Source organism: Lycorma delicatula, chromosome 10 (genome assembly GCF_047948215.1).
Source record: "Lycorma delicatula isolate Av1 chromosome 10, ASM4794821v1, whole genome shotgun sequence".
In the NCBI taxonomy this organism is placed as follows: domain Eukaryota; kingdom Metazoa; phylum Arthropoda; class Insecta; order Hemiptera; family Fulgoridae; genus Lycorma; species Lycorma delicatula.
In genome coordinates this window covers 71,558,532-71,577,090 of record NC_134464.1, presented here as the reverse complement: position 1 = coordinate 71,577,090, position 18,559 = coordinate 71,558,532, and the positions used below count along the sequence as shown (strand labels likewise).

The 18,559-nt window shown below is 29.8% G+C and overlaps 2 protein-coding genes across 3 annotated transcripts in view; both read right to left on the bottom strand.

Annotated features, from left to right (window-relative positions):
• The window catches only part of Pus7 (pseudouridine synthase 7), a 79,296-nt gene extending 70,275 nt beyond the window's left edge, over positions 1 to 9,021 (bottom strand). For both annotated transcript variants that reach the window (XM_075376530.1, XM_075376532.1), the window contains exon 1: positions 8,844 to 9,021. The gene's annotated coding sequence lies outside the window, so the exon portion shown is untranslated. The remainder of the gene's footprint in view (positions 1 to 8,843) is intronic.
• A 3,804-nt stretch (positions 9,022 to 12,825) lies between these two features.
• LOC142330882 (uncharacterized) lies at positions 12,826 to 13,233 on the bottom strand. Its single transcript, XM_075376349.1, has one exon. The coding sequence runs from the start codon at positions 13,231 to 13,233 to the stop codon at positions 12,826 to 12,828; it is 408 nt and encodes a 135-aa protein (XP_075232464.1).
• Between the last annotated feature and the right edge of the window lie 5,326 nt (positions 13,234 to 18,559).

Sequence of the window (18,559 nt, the reverse complement as noted above, 5' to 3'; positions counted from 1 at the left end):
GTAGAGTATTTCAAAACCCATAGCGATAGAATCATTGTAATAAGGATAAAATCAAAACCTAAACGGACGATTGTTAACGTCTATATGCCTACAAGCGCCTATGATGATGATGAGGTAGAGTGTGTATACGAAGAGATTGATGAAGCAATTAAACACGTAAAAGGAGATGAAAATTTAATAATAGTTGGAGATTGGAATGCAAGCATTGGAAAAGACAAGGAAGGAAATATAGTGGCTGAATACGAGCTGGGCAAAAGGAATGAAAGAGGGGACCAACTTATAGAGTTTTGCACGAAGTATAATTTAGTAATTGCCAACACCCAATTTAAAAATCATAATAGAAGAATATACACTTGGAAAAAGCCAGGCGATACTGCAAGGCGATATAATCAGATACATTATATCATGGTTAAGCAAAGATTTAGAAATCAACTCGTTGATTGCAAAACTTACCCTGGAGCAGACATTGATAGCCACCATAATTTGGTTATAATGAAATGTGGATTGGGGTTTAAAAACCTGAAGAAAAGGTGTCAGATGAATCGGTGGAATTTAGAGAAGCTTGAGGAAGAGGAAGTAAAGAAGATTTTTGAGCAGGACATCGCAAGAGGTCTGAGTAAAAGAGATAAGGTAGAAAATGTAGAAGAAGAATGGGAGAATGTTAAAAAGGAAATTCTTAAATCAGCAGAAGCAAACTTAGGCAGAATAAAGAGAACTGGTAGAAAACCTTGGGTTTCAGACGATATATTGCAGCTGATGGATGAACATAGAAAATATAAGAATGCTAGTGATGAAGAAAGTAAAAGGAACTATCGGCAAGAAATGCTATAAACAGGAAGTGCAAACTGGCGAAAGAAGAGTGGATTAAAGAAAAGTGTTCAGAAGTGGAAAGAGAAATGAACATTGGTAAAATAGACGGAGCATACAGGAAAGTTAAAGAAAATTTTGGGGTACATAAATTAAAATCTAATAATGTGTTAAACAAAGATGGTACACCAATATATAATACGAAAGGTAAAGTCGATAGATGGGTGGAATATATTGAAGAGTTATACGGAGGAAATGAATTAGAAAATGGTGTTATAGAGGAAGTTGAGGAGGATGAAATAAGAGAAACAATACTGAGATCTGAATTTAAGAGAGCATTAAAAGATTTAAATGGTAGAAAGGCTCCTGGAATAGACGGAATACCTGTAGAATTACTGCGCAGTGCAGGTGAGGAAGCGATTGATAGATTATACAAACTGGTGTGTAATATTTATGAAAAAGGGGAATTTCCATCAGACTTCAAAAAAAGTGTTATAGTCATGATACCAAAGAAAGCAGGGGCAGATAAATGTGAAGAATACAGAACAATTAGTTTAACTAGTCATGCATCAAAAATCTTAACTAGAATTCTATACAGAAGAATTGAGAGGAGAGTGGAGGAGAAGACCAATTTGGTTTTAGGAAAAGTATAGGGACAAGGGAAGCAATTTTAGGCCTCAGATTAATAGTAGAAGGAAGATTAAAGAAAAACAAACCAACATACTTGGCGTTTATAGACCTAGAAAAGGCATTCGATAACGTAGACTGGAATAAAATGTTCAGCATTTTAAAAAAATTAGGGTTCAAATACAGAGATAGAAGAACAATTGCTAACATGTACAGGAACCAAACAGCAAGAGTAACAATTGAAGAACATAAGAAAGAAGCCGTAATAAGAAAGGGAGTCCGACAAGGATGTTCCCTATCTCAGTTACTTTTTAATCTTTACATGGAACTAGCAGTTAATAATGTTAAAGAACAATTTAGATTCGGAGTAACAGTACAAGGTGAAAAGATAAAGATGCTACGATTTGCTGATGATATAGTAATTCTAGCCGAGAGTAAAAAGGATTTAGAAGAAACAATGAACGGCATAGATGAAGTAACTATCGCATGAAAATAAACAAGAACAAAACAAAAGTAATGAAATGTTAGTAGAAATAACAAAGATGGACCACCACTGAATGTGATAATAGGAGGAGAAAAGATTATGGAGGTAGAAGAATTTTGTTATTTGGAAAGTAGAGTTACTAAAGATGGACGAAGCAGGAGCGATATTAAAATGCCGAATAGCACAAGCTAAACGAGCCTTCAGTAAGAAATATAATTTGTTTACATCAAAAATTAATTTAAATGTCAGGAAAAGATTTTTGAAAGTGTATGTTTAGAGTGTCGCTTTATATGGAAGTGAAACTTGGACAATCAGAGTAGCTGAGAAGAAAAGATTAGAAGCTTTTGAAATGTGGTGCTATACGTTTGGAATATGAAAAACAAATTGTTAGGGATGTAGGATGTAGAGGGTATACTGAAATGAAACAACTAGCACTAGATAGGGAATCTTGGAGAGCTGCATCAAACCAGTCAAATGAAAAAAAAAAAAAATTAAAACTTGAAAAAAATAACCATATAATAATAATTTCACCAGTATTCCTTGAAATCATGTGCAAGATTTCCCCTATAAACCACCCCCTAAAAGAATTAAGGTGATTTAAGGGTGAATTTCATAGTTTCTACATAATTTATTATTCAAGTGGGTTAAGAAATAGAATTCAGGTAGGAGAGTAACTGCAACATAGCTAAAAAAAAAATGGAGATTGCTAAATAAAAGGTAATCTCCAAAATGACCAAATAGTTATAAAGTAGCTGATTGTTTATAAATTTTGAATCAGAGGACCACTCAAATAAATTATTAATTCATTAATGTATTTATTAGTTCATACTAAAATTCATTAACATATTAACACATCAATTAGTTCAGTGTTAATAATAAATTGATTAATATTAAGCTACTAAGGCCCTGATAATGAAAATCACTACATTATTCAACAGTTGAGATAAAACATGAAATGTTCATAAATTTGCAAACAGATCTGTGGTAAACTGTAGGATATATTTCTTCACATACAATTACAACCGACGAAAATGAACTTGTCTCTTTTCTCAATTCCGGGGTATTCCATTTTAATTCAATAAGTCTTCAAAACTTTTACTAAAACTTTTATTGCATCACAATTTTTGATTTTGATGACAAAAACTTTTACTACATTTACGAAAACTTTTTTTCTTGAGTAATTGACTATTTTGTAACTTGCCAACAGATTAAAACCGCCATTTTCTTCACTTTTTCCATGAGCTGTAGCAGTATTATTTTATACCATACAGAGATCAAAACGGACATTTTGGAAAGAATAAAGATGGAACTTCATCTCAGTCTACTCAAAATTCATTTTTTTACATAATCAAATCTTGTAATGTTTACTGAAATTATGTTAACAAATTGTTTTTTTTTTTTCAAATTTTGGGCCCAAAATAATGCAATAATGAAGGGCTTAAGGTAACAGGCATGTTTTTTACTTGTTAACTCTTAGGTACTAGTAGTACTTATTAAAAAAAATTGGATTAATACAGCGTATCCTTCATTAAAAAAAAGTCACCAAATCATAAGATTTTGTAAATGTTTCATTTTCGGGGCCCAAAACCCACATGTAAGGCAGATGGAAAAAATCTGAATTTTTACAGCAGTAAGTACTTTTTATGTATTTTAAAACCACATAAAATTTATTTTGTTACTCAAAGGGTTGAAAAGTAATGAAGTCATCAAAACCACAGTTTTCCTTCTAACTGTGAACAATGTATCTAAAAAATTCAGAGCATGTATTTTTTCAGATAATAACGTAGACCTACTATACAAAATATTTTGATATGTCTATAATGATATAGCTTATATTCTAGACAGTTTGTTACTTAATATATGACTCATACACACACAACTTGTGTTTAAACATGAAAGTGAATAGACATGCATGGACATGAATGTTTGTGTAATCCAGACTTTAAACATTGTAGGATTGTAGAAGGCTCAGTTACTGTTTTAAATTCAATATGATATGTTGTAGTGTTAATACTGTGGTTAGGTAATGTATACTTGTTTATAAAGTAATTTTATTTAGCAGTGAACTTCTTTTTTATGCAATATCTTTTATTTTTAATTTTATTTATTAGAGAAATTTTTATTTTAGCTGTATAAAACTGGATAAGACAAAGTGAGGTGCAATTGGTAGTTTTATCATTTATACTTATTGTATTGTTATTGTAAGAACACTTGCTTTTTATAAAAAAAAAGATTATAGTGTTCAATTGGCATTCATACTGAAACAGTATAAATAGATCTTCAGTGTTGCACGATATTTTGGAGTTTGCTGAACAGCAAATAAAATTGGTATCTTTAAGAAGTGGATACTGAAACAAAAAATATCTGTACTTTTCATAAAACCGAATATTTAGACAAATATTTTCATATTAATGGGAAAAATTGCTCTGACCCATCTAGGTGTCCACACACAACCGGTTAAGAAATCTCTTTGAGAAATACCTTTGACACTTTCAACAAGCAATCCAATTTTAAAATTAATTCCAGGCACAGTACTGTATACAAAATGCTTAAACAAAATACAAAAACCACAAGATGATGCAGAAAGTGAACCGGAATGTCAAGAAATATTTGAGCCTCAATGTGGTATAGTCGAGTCGATGAATAAAGCTTGTTCAACACTTGGAATTTCCCCCATTACGTTTCAAAAATTATCGAGCAGCGCAAAGGAATCAATTTAAAAAAATAAAGTTACAAAAATAGCCGAGTCAGTTACCAGTAAATTAAATGATTCCGTTGATTTAAATATTTCTACAGAAGAAACCAGTTTAGTATCACAAAATTATGCTGATTTAGGTAGGGAATATGAAGAATTAATCATTAAAATAAAGGATAAAATGAAAACAGTTACATCAACCCAGGAAAAAATTAATATTTTAAGTTTATTACCAAGCAGCTGGAGTATTCAAAATGAGTTTAGTGTTAGTATTTAGCCCTTCAATACAAACAATTACTTAAAACAAGTGGAATTTTATCACAAATTGGCAAAAAGAAACCCAGTTGTGTAATTGATGAAAATGCTATTAAATGTGTCCAAGATTTTTCCAGAATGATGAGCACAGCCGAATGATGCGAGACAAGAAGGATTGTGTCTCTATAAGACAAGGTGACAGGAAGAAAATTAATATTCAAAAAAGGTTTATCTTATGTAACTTAAAAGAATTGTAGACAACCTTCAAAGAAAAACATAATTTAAAAATTGGTTTTTCAAAATTTTCTGATTTAAGACTTAAATTTTACGTTCTGGCTGGTGGATCAGGTACTCACTCTGTGTGTGTCACCTACCTAAATTTTGCATTCTGGCTGCTGGATCAGGTAATCACTCTGTTTGTGTGTGTCACCTACCAAAATGTAAAACTCATGTTATCTGCTCTAAAAATGAAATTTGATTATAAAATTCTCCTTTCAACCACGGTATGTAATACAGAAAATTAAACATGCATGCTATCACAGTATGAAAAATGTCCAAGCACTAATGAAAGTGCTCAGATTACTGCAAAAGCTGGGATGATTTGATTCATCCAGCTTTTGCAGTAATGAAATTATCTTCAAACAGTGGGTTTCTGTTGACCGTTGCGAACTCACTACTCTCAAAGTCTTCCATTTCAAGAGTACTTAGATAAACTTACTGAAAATTTAAATAATCTAAAAGGCATCATTTTGTTACAAAGAAACAAGCTAATTTCCTCAATATTAAAAAGGGAAACTTGTTGGAAGGTGGATGTATTGTAATGGGAGACTTCTCTCAAAATTTTCCTTTTGTGATGCAGGATGAAGTCCAGTCACATCACTGGTCAAAAACTTATGCCACAGTACATTCATTTCTCACATATTTAAAAAAAAAAAAAAAACAAAGCCAAAGCTACTGTGTGATTCAGTACATGAAGCATAATACTACATTGTACTGCTTCCAAAAGAAAGTTAAGTAAAACCACTGTTACCACAAGTTAAATAATTTTTTTTTCTGATGGCTCCTCTGCTCAGTACAAAAAAAAATTATAAATTTGTGCTACCATCAAAATTTTTGAAATCACAGCTGAATGGCATTTTTTGCCTCATACCACAGAAAAGGACCATGTGATGGTACTGGTGTAACTGTAAAATGGTCTGTGACTTAAGCAAGACTTCAAAGGACAGCCAATCAAATTGTTACACCTTCTGAAATGTATATTTATTGCAAAGATAATATTAAAAATATAACTTTATTTCCTGTTCTAATAAAGATGTTCAAGAGACTGAAGAATACCTCAGTTCTCGTTATCAGGTAATCACTAGAGTCCCAGAAACATGAACCTTTCACAGTTATGTTCCAACAAGTCAGTAATGTATTCTGAGAGTCCGGGTGACCACTGAATCAGAAACATTTACGTTAGTATTAGTACACAAGGACATTAGGTTTATCAAAGCCAAAAGATTACGTCTACTGCATATATGATGGCAAATGATGGTTAAGCGAAGTCATTGAAGTCAAAATACATGAAAATGAATAAAAATAACGACCTTTTTCCACTGACAGGGACCTGGTACTTCATTCAAAAAATCATAGGGGGATAATCAAATATGGGTTCAACTGAAAAATATTTTAAAGATCTTGCGCTTCAGAGCTTTTTCTATCAGCTACTGGAAGAGGACACATTACATCAAAGATGAATGAGGATTTATAAGTTCTACTCAATGAAAAAATGGCAGGAGCACCAAGTTATATTAGTTAAGTTTGTTATCAAAAAGTGCAAGATTTATTCATAACTTCTATTAGCAGGAGTAAAATAAGATAAAATGAATTGACAACTAGTTAATGTATTTGAATTGTTTATCATTTTGTAATTATTATTTATCATTTTTTAATTGATTATTTATTAATTATCAATCTATTCATTCTTATGAGTTAAGTTGTAATTTTTATAATCTGAAAAAATACATATCAGTATTTTTGGATATGTTGCTTTCAGTTTAGAAGGAAAGGTGTTTTTTAGCAGTTCTGATTTACTTGTTAACCCCTTTGAGTAACAATGTAAATTTTATATGGTTTTAAAGTGTATAAAAAGTACTTACTACTGTAAATATTTCAGATTTTTACCACCTGTCCCACATGTGGTTTTTGGGTCTCAAATATGAGAAATTTTCAAAATCTTATGATTTGGCGGCCATCTTTTTTAATGAAGGACACTGTAACGTCCAATTTTTTTATAAGTACTACTAGTACCTAAGAGTTAAAAGGTAAAAAACAGGCCTGTTACCTTAAGCTCTTCATTATTTATTTTGGGCCCAAAATATGAAAAAAAAAAAAAAAAAAAAAAAAAAAAAACAATTTGTAAACATAACTTCAGTAAACATTACAAGATTTTATCATGTAACAAAATGAATTTTGAGTACACTAAGATGAAGTTCCATCTTTACTCTTTCCAAAAAGTCCTTTTTAACCTCTGAATGATGTAAAATAAAAATGCTACAGCTCATGGAAAAAGTGATGAAAATGACTGTTTTTACCCGTTTGCGAGTTACAAAATAGTCTATTCTTCAAGAAAACATTTTTTTTAAATATAAAAAAAATTTTTTTTGTCACTACAAGGTGGCTAGTTATTATATATCAAATATCAACAAAATAAAAAATAGTGATTCACTGATCATTTGTTGAATTAAAATGGAATACCTCTACCTGAAATGAAATTGGATAGCAAAGAGAATAAAAGTCCAGATATTTTAAGTACTCACAAATGGATTCATCAACACAATTATCAAACATATAAAGCAACACAGGCAGGAAAAACAAACACAATTATAGTTTACATATGTGCTACACACAGACAATCAAAAACATCAATGGTGTAACAACGAGAACATTACACAGTCAAGAATAAAATTAACAGATTGTGTGTAATCACATTAACTTGTAAATCATGTTAATAAGAGTTTCCTAAGCTCATTTTTCTACATGTATAAAAGAACGAAAAAGTATCCGATAGGTAAAAATGTACAGATATATGATATCTATGCATAATTACTCTGCTTACATTCCAATGCAAGATGAAAGAGAATAAACATAAATTCTTTATGTCCCATGGATATTAAACAGAAAACAAAAATTCTGTAATATTCTAGAAACATACATCCAAGTATTTAGAGTATGACTTTTTTATATACAAAAATTTTCATTTGGTAAATTACATCACATATAACTAAACATTAATACTTAAACTATAAACTTCTGAAGCAACAACCAAAACAAATTTAAAAAATATAACTTTTTAATAATTTTCTTCGATAAATTTTCAAGCAATAAAAATGTTTATAAGAAAAGAGCATTTTTAAATAAAAGAATTGTAGCATGGCTATCAATAATTACATAGCTGACTGAAGCAACTGTTAACAAAAAAAAAAACATTTTCAATCCAAAATTTCCATATAAATGCGCAAGACTAGAATTAATCCTACAAATTTACTGTTTAAAAGGTAACTAAATGGAAAAACAAAATTTAAGAATTTAAATAAACGAAAAAATTTCACCTAAATTTGTTTTGCTACATTCTCATTTTTCTAATCGTTTCTATATCTTTGAAATATAATAAACATTATTTAATATTAAATTAATGACAGCATACAACATTAAATTTTGTTACAAACGACAACAATCCGGTACTTATAAAGCCGGATAAATGGTTTTGGGATCTTGAAGGAAGAAATCAACAAAAATAATTTTATAAAATGCACTGGCAGAAAAGGATTGAATTCTAATATAACATTTACTAATGAAAAGTTTAATTTATAACTAAGACAGTGGTAATCATAAATAATTATCTTGCAAATTATCTATTAAGAGAATAGTCAAATAAAATTTCGATTTATTACATAGCACAAATAAATAATACATCAATGGATCTTTGTTTACCTATAAATACGTTCTTCCGGAAATCGTTTCGTAAATTCAAAGTTACGTCGATAAAACTGATTAAATTATAAAACGCTACCACCTACTTCAAAATCGCATCTTAGACGGACTTCCAACTGAACAACACAGTAAAGCACAGACCACCTCGTGCAATAACGAAATTCCAACAAATACGAGACAGAGAAATCCCAACTACGTTTTGACGATATTGACTAAGTTAACCTTGAATAACTAGTACGGCTATCATATGTTACGATTTATGTCGTTGTGAAAGGCGCCTTCTATGAAGTTTACATGGAGTTAAGAAAGTAGAATTAATAGAACGCTCGAAGTGTCTAATATTTCGGGGTATCGTACTAATTTAATTGGGGCAATAAAAAAAAAGGTTCAACAGATTCATAACAAACTTTTCGTGGGCATTTCAAAACATTTTATTAAATATCTGTCAAGTTTATTAAATAATGCACTGTAATTTTATTAAATAATGTTATTATAGTTCTCACCTCTTACAAAAAGACAGAATGGTTTCTCATGAAACAAAAATGGTCTTTATATCATTGATTGTAACTAAAGCTAAATATGAATCATTTTGACCGATATTTTCTAAATGAAATATTTTAACTTTTCATTTAAATCTAGGAATATGCTTCCTTTAACCTATGTTAAAAAAGTAATTTATAGCCAAAAAATAATAATTTCTACCTATATCAATTCAGACAACAGATTTTTCTGCACAACAATACTTTTTGGCTTTCAAAAGTGCTTATGGCTTCTGTTGTCATTTTTAACAAATTACAGATTCATGTAAAATTTATTCTAGTTTATTTAAAATCAAAATATTTTATTTTATACAACCAATTTTAACTAACACTGCTTTTTTCAAATTAATTTTGCATTTTGTGACACTGATGGATTAACCTTTTATTACTCTTTAATCTTTCCTGACAAATGTTTGGAATGATTTTTTACCCGCACACCTAACCCATTCTTTACATGTAATTGCATACCAATCTGAATAAAAATCAATTTTTAACACTATAAACAATAAAATAAAAAATATGACAAGAACAAGAAAATATTATTGTATTAGAGAATAAATAGAATAAATATGTAGTTTAATTTATAATTAATTAGTGCCATTTTTTTGTAACCCATTTTTACCAGTGTAACTAAATCATGAGTACAAATTTATTTATTTTTAACAGTTGTGATATTTACACCACCACATTTATCTATTAAATGTTTCTTAAATTTATAATTTATTCACAAACCCATCAGTGTAATTTGTTGATAAAAGAGGGTTTTTTATAAGAATCTGTTCTTGTAATCTTTTTCTTACATGATAAAACACTTACACTATAAAAAGGTAAATTAAAAATTCAGTAAAAAATGAATTAGTTTAAATAAAATGTAACGTTTTTTGAATTTCCCCCATTGATTTTCACATCCAACAAATGAAAACTTCAAAATTAATTTGAAGTTCATTGATCAGATGACAAAATGTGGTTACATTAGAAAAATTATTGATTTTCTAAATGGTTAGGAATGCTCAAACATGAAATTTACAAACTAAAATCAAAATTCAATTCAAACCTAGAAACTGGTTTTCAAATAACTTCAAGTTGGGTGTTATTAATGACAATATTAGCTGCAGTACCACTCATGAAGGAGCTAAAGAGTAAGACTGAGAATACCTTCTAAAACCATATTTCTATGGAAAGCAAATTTCCAAGCATATTTCGATTTTGAAATTATCATTAAGTAACATTAAGTTATACTTTTTCTTTTTGTGGAACTTTAAATTGTAAAGAGGTACAATACAAGATTCTTTGAATGTACAGCTTTTAAGTACCAGAATGTTTGAAAAATAAATTTTTTGGGCTTAATTTACTTCAGGCTATTACTCTTTTGATTAGCTAAACTTTGATTGAGAACTGTTGAAAGATAAGTTATGTTTCTACCCTAAAGGTCAGGAAGAACTTTTTCATATGAATCAAATTAAAAAATGATATAATATAAAATATAATTTTTATATATGATATTTTATAATTTATAAAGTTTTTTTTATTAATACTCTTGGTGAAATGTAAGGAATATTTCTGAAATTTAAAGCAATGTACATTAGCTCTTAGTGTATAACTCTGTACATTAGCTCAAGAACAAATCAAATCCTGTTGCTGTTGAATTTCTTTAAATCTTCAGGTAGGTCCAGATAAATTACTATAATACACACATTTGTGTCATTACGTAATATTTGTTGACCTAATATTTGCAGATTCTTGACAGGTTAAAGAATTTTGTAAACCTTCTTTGATGTCTGAAAAATTTAATGCAAAAAGTGGAAATTAAATGATGATAATGCAAATTTTTTATCAACACAATTTTTTTATATACAATTTTCTAATACATCTATATACATTAACACTAAAAGAAAAAATTTGTGATTATGTAATACATTTAAACAGTAAGGGGATTCCAAAATTTTTTATTAAACTAGTTAGTTATACAGAGTTACATGCTGTTTGTATACTATACTTTTAAATGAAATACAAAGTGAATAAACCTTTAGGTTTGTTTACTAGAACAAGATCTGCCACAGCAAAATATGTGAAAAACCTATAAATTGTACTTCTTCTACATAAATGTAACATAAAAATAATGAATATATCAATTTAAGATTAGCAGAAAATATTATAAATGATGGTCTATTAACAAACATGTTTCAAAAAATAAATTGAATTAAAAGAAAAGCTTAGTGAAAGCATTCAATTTCTTTTTTAAAAAGGTTTAATTAAATTAAATTTTTTAATCACATTATTAGTTTTACTTATATTCTTAGCTACTTAGTTGGAACCTAATAATTTAGTGTAAAGTACTAACTGTAAAGTTCAGTAAATATTTATACTGGTTAATGTCTTAAACAATTAATTTTATTAATAAGAGATAATACAAAGTGGCGAAGTACATGTGTATATCAAGATATCATCATCATAACAAACCAGTCAACATAATCATAATAATAATTGCTATGTAAACACACATACTTATTGGTATTTACCAAGCATGGCATTTTGGCGCATAATACAAATTCAATATATTACATTCCTCCCTGCTTTGCTTTGAACAATCATTCGTTATGAATAAATAATTTATACCAGTTTCAATTCAATCAACAATTACAGAATAATATAAAATTACAAATTCGTTCAAGACATCAGTTTAATTTCATGTTTTTTGTTTTTGATTAACATTTAAATTTAAGTCTTTTTCATAACAAACACTGTGCTTCGGTAACTTTTCATTTTTAACCCAATATTTTTTCGTTTCTGTTTGTGTTCTGTAGCAGAAACATCTGGAACGGACATTTGTGATAAATCAACTTCCAAATTACCTCTTATTCAATTCTTAAGTAGAAGATGATACAGATTTCGAAAAAAACATCCTTTAATCTGATTTTCAATAATGGTAGGAATCTACAATGAAGTTTACACATCATTTGTAGATATTTTCCAAAGATGAATCTTTGAATATAAGATCTGTTCCATGTAACATTTCTGTAAAATGTTTGAATCTGGAATGTCAAGTTTGCACTAGAAAGTTCTCTTAGCCATAACTTCCACCACAATTTTACTGCTTGCCATTTTTTAATAATTTTTTACTAAAACTTTCCACCTTCCACAAATGAGTCGTGTCTATTTCCTTGTCAAGTAAGCCTATTTCTTTTCGTATTTCTCCTTGGTGAAGTTTTACTTGCTTTGTAGCAATTTCCTCAGATATCAGTACTCTAAGTAGATTAAATAACTGCATAACTTTTTTCCATATAAATATAGAGTTGGGGAAACACTAGTAGTAAAATGTGGAGCATTTCTACACGCCAGTAAATACTTGCATATCAAAGTTGGTATTTTCATGTGAGTTTTCAGCGAGCCCATTCATTGCAGGATGAAAAGGTGCTAAAGTTTTAAGTGAAATCCCACTGGATCTACAAAACTTGAAATTCATCAGATGTGAACTGCCTTCCATTATCTGAAAATATCATCCTCAGCAATCCAAACCTGGCAAAAATTTCTTGCGATTTTACAACTGTAGCATCAGAATTAATTTTTTGCATTTCGGCAACCTCAGATGAACAACTGTAACCATCTATAGCAAGTATATAATTCCTTTTTTTGTGTTGAACAGTATCACTATAAACACATTCAACTGAGAATATTGCTTCTTTGAATTTAATCAATTCTGCTTTCTCTGGAGCTTTTGAAGCATGAAGACACGCTGAACAACTTCTTCTGTAAAATTCAATATCCTTATCCAAATTTAGCCTCCAAAAATATTGTCTTGCAATAACTTTCACTTTGGCAGTCTGTAATTGTCTACCATGAATTTCTTTCATACCGATTTTCTGGAACCTTTTATGGAATAATCTTTCTGTAACTGCACATTAGTACATTTTGATCAATGCTAATTTCTTTGGCACTACAGCGAAAGGTTTCAATTCTAGATCAACCATTTCTAGCCAGCCATCTCTGGAGTACAGATAATTCTTTCTGAAAACTGGATGTTTACATGTGTAATTTATTAATGTGTAATTCAATTACATGTGCACATCATTTCCTCAGAGTGGCAATTTCTCTTCAACAAAAAGGTTAAAATAATCCTTACTTTCATTAATATTTGTTGTGACAGATCTAGGTAATCGTGATAGAACATTTCCTGTAGCATTATCCTTTCCTTTGACATGCTGAACGGTATAATTAAAAGAATTCAAAAATAAAGTCCAGTGCTGTAAATCCTGCTGCCATTTGTAATGACCCTTTCTGCTGTCTAAAAAGAATGAGAAGTGGTTTACAATTACTACAAAAACTTTTGTAGCCCAATAAATTGCTAATGCTTTCTTGTGAATAACAAAATAAATCTTAGGTTGATAATTGCTTTAATGAGGTCAATTTTTATAGTATAATTAATTTTTGAATCATTTTTTGACTATTGCTCAAAGATTTTCAATTGGATGTAAGTCTGGGGAGTTTCCTGGTCATGGAAGCACTTTAATGTTTACTTCTTCAAAGAATTTTTCAACTTTTTTGGCAGTAGAGTATGGCACCAAATTTTATTGGAACACTCTCTGTTGCCTTGTAGGAATTTGTTTTGAAGTTTGTGTCACAACCCTTTCCTTCAGAATCTTGATGTAACCATAACTTTTCAACATACCATCTACTGGAAGTAAAAAAGGGATTTCAAATGTGAAACAACCTCAAAAAATGTTTTTCTGAGGATGGTTAACTGATTGTTGGATATGAGCTGGTGATGTATTTTCATCTGATGCTTCTCTAATTATGGAACCCTCCACAATTGAAGTAAAAATGTGACTTGAAAAACATAACATTTTTCCAGTCTTTTTCGTCCAGTTAGCATTTTCTTGGCCTACAAGAGAATGCTTTTTGCACATTGCTGGTGATAAAGTTGCTTTTTATCTGGCCTGCAAGCTTTCTGTCCAGCTGCAAGAAGTTGGCGTCTAACAGATATCATGTGTAAATCTATACAACTGGCTGTTAATTCTCAATTTATATCCACACCAAAAATAATTTTGGATTGTTTACTTTTCTCACTAATATCCTGTCTTGGAGTAGTTTTTCTTTTACAGCCACATTTGCCTTTCCCTTGAGATGAAAAGGAACCAGTTTCTTTAAATTTAAAAAAAAATAGTATTTACTGTCCCTAGTTTAACCCCACACACAAAAGCTATTGATCATTGTCATACTAGTATGCTCAGAAAGAGAAACAATCTTCTAACGTTTTCTTGGAGTTATTTCCATTGCAGTAGTTTCGCTTATCCGACCTACACTTATCTGATATTCCATATTATCCAACCTAACATCACCAATAAAAAAGCATCAATCAGCAACAAGAAATGCAAGTTGTGAGCATAGTCTATTTTTTGTTACTCCCGACTCTATGACTTATGGCTGCACTATGACACATGTGTCTGCCATTCAGTACAGTGCATTTTATCATTGTATTCGGATCGGTTTATTGTCTGTTATTGTTCATGCATATCTGTGTATGACTAGTAAGGGTGATGTTTTTGAACATTTTTTTTATTTTCTGACTGAGTTCTCTTTAAATAATTCTTCTCACTTAACATTTCATTTAAATAATTTTGACTTCAAATTCTCTTTAAATAATTTTGTTTTTATCTCTCTTAAAACAATCTCCACTTAAATTCACATAATTTACAATTGCCACTATGAGTTCTCATGATTAACTATCACTACTTTAATTTCTGACTTTAATGTACAATCTTTGAATTCTTGGTGACATCAGACTCCCCATAATAATTTTAATGGACTGCAGCCCAATAAAATAGAATTTTAATACCCCCAAGGTACTAAAATGTACCAATTACTCCATCTTTCTCTTCTAGAATCATCTTTTTGTCATAATCACACAGAAGTTTCTTTGTGAACTTTCTATTTACTAAATTTTTAGTCTTTACTTCTCTCATTATTTGATTATAAGTTACAGCTACAGATTCAATTTCTCTTTCAACTATTTTGCACATAAAATTCATATCAATATTTTTTTAATTTGTATAGTTTAAAGTAAAACCTTTTATCTTAAGTCACACACTTAAGATCTATAAACATAACTGTTAGGGCCAATTGAAAGAAATCCAGTTATGTAATCATCACTTCCTAATTCATTTGTCCACTCACCAAGCATACAAACAGTGCTCTATTGTATTTTCACCACCATCAATATATATATATTATATACATAAATAACTGAATTCGTATCACATTATATTCTCCAAAATAACATACAACCTCATTCTTTTATTAGCAGTTGTATAAGTAGGTACAAATACTTTTGTAGTTAAAGGATCTTATATAAAACGGTCTTTCAAATTGTATATTATTTATACTATGTTAGCATTACATGAAGTCAAGTTTGTTTTGTCCAGTCTATCATCTAAAAATATTATTATAAAATTCCAATACATCATATACATATTTAGTTTGATTCATATTTAATTATTGACTAAACTTACCCCATTAACTATTCAAGCAAATTTTTTACACAGCTCTCTTACCAGGATTTGGCTCAATTTAGTTCGATCCCAATTTCTCTTTAATATCAAGTACATATTCTTCTTTTGTTTTGTAGTCCGCCTGCTAAGGTGAAGTTTCAAGTTTAATCTTCATAAAATCGCCTACATATCCTTTTAACAACTCATTTGATTTGTTTTTAAATAACCAAGCCTCATGCACTTCTTATATCTTGTAATCTTTTTCTAAAACCTTATTGATTTCTATGGTCACCAAGTTCCTGTGATCTTCCTTGTTCCTGTTGTATCTAGCACTATTATTTTTAGTAGTACATTTTTTACATAAAGGAAACAACTTTTCTCCTATAACTAGAAGTACAGAGTAATACAATATTTTTGGAGGAAGTACTTTACATTTAACTATATTGAACCACTAAGTATCTTCTCTTAGCTTTAAAAATCACCTCTGGATAATAATCATAATACTGAACCATAGAATATGAACTGCATACATCTATGTATCTCAATTTCTACCTATTACTGTCAAGTTACTCACAAGTTACTGTTACAAGTTACTCACCGAAGAATCCATCTCTAGGATCAAGGGGTTCTACAATCTTAACCTTAATTGTTACTTTTATTTTCTTATATATAGGAAGCCATTCACATTACTCCAGTAAATGTATTAAGCTAACTGACTGACTGCTTACTATATTTTTCTTTTCTGTCTGATTGTATAACAGCTGTAGTTCTTTCCTCAACGTATTTTGCCCTATAAATAGTCACGCTCGCACACACACACACACACACACACACACACACACACACACCAGCTATTGCAATATACTGAAATGGGTCAATGTTAACAATTTACAAGAACTGATTTCTAAATTCTAAACATCCTCTTAGAGTCAAAATAATTTTCTAGTTCTTTCTTAAAGTCAAAGACATAATTTTCTTTACTCTACTTGCATGCCATTTCACGAACTCTTTCCAGCTTTAGTTTTCATAGTATCTGCACCATAATATTTAACTTCAAGAATAGGTTTCAATATAATTCTGGTTTTCAAGTGTGTAGAAGAAATCTGCAAAGTTCCCTTTCTTCATTTCAGTAAGCCCATAAATCTTTGGAAAAGATTAGGCGTCAAAAGTTAGAGCAATCTATAATTTTAATCTCACATCCAGGTAGAGTCATTATCATAAGTTTTGTTCCGTTGTGTATAGTAAAAGGTCCAAACACATTTTCTACACAATATCTTAGAATCAATTGTGCATCATATCTTTTTCTGTAATGTGCTATAAAAGTGTAATTACACTGTTCTTTAGTTATCAACCATTTACAAAATGAGTCATTATCATAAAATTTTCAAGTTTTTACATAGCAGTTTTTAACAATCACAAGATTTGATAAAGTTCTCCAGTTTCTCGCATAGCCTCATAATCGAAGAATAAATATTTTGTTGTATACTGACAAGATTTGTTTTCATTAATGAAACCTTCAGTACACATCTTATAACCTTTACACCTTCCACCTTTTGAACCATTCACAAACATGTAGCATTTATGACCTGCTGTCTCAACATATTCAACATATTTCTTACACATTGAGTATCTGCACTGATGACATCCGTTTCTCTTACAAACATAATTGTACACATTACACCTAACTATTTTCACATACACCATTTTTTGTGTTCCATCATATGTTGTTCATTGTAACAATATTGATTGCAGTCTTTACAGTATATAGTTGCATATTCTTCAACATGCTTCTCTTTCATACATATAAGGTTTCAATATACAATTATGCTTGGGCATTGGCCAACCAACATTCCATGCTTTATCACATTTTTTTTACAGTAATTTGATTTACCTAATGAAGCCTTCATACTAGTAATTACATCAAAATGGTTACAATTCTTGTAAAGATAAATTACAGTATCTCTTGAATCACCTTTTTAGATAATATTATTCATATTTTTGGTACATCTTCCAAAGTAAACCCATTTCCAATATCTTCTAAAGGTTTTCCAATACATTTATACAGTTAATGTGCATGTTCCTGTTGTAATTTTCTTCTCACTATCCCCGATCGGTGTATCAAGAATATTATCCCACTGATATATTGGCAACATAAATAATACACAAGAATGCAAAGAAAATAGAAAAGATTTATTTAAGCATTTAACAGAACCATTTTGCGATACTTTATTAATGAAGGTAGTTGGAGTAGAAGATAAAGAAAAAGTAGGAGGTAAAAACTTATTTAAAAAATTACTTTGTGGACAAATAATACATATTTATGAACCAATTTTTCTAAGTATAAACTAGCAAACCATGGTGTAAAGGCAAAACTTCCAACTACACTTAAATATAATGAAGGACCAAACCAAATAATAAACCAGATAAAAGATATAATAAAGAATTTGTCATTTCTCCTTACAAAATAGAATTAGCAGATGCAAAATTAGTTTTTTTTTTTTTTTGTCTTCAGTCATTTGACTGGTTTGATGCAGCTGTCCAAGATTCCCTATCTAGTGCTAGTCGTTTCATTTCAGTATACCCTCTACATCCTACATCCCTAACAATTTGTTTTACATACTCCAAGCGTGGCCTGCCTACACAATTTTTCCCTTCTACCTGTCCTTCCAATATTAAAGCGACTATTCCAGGA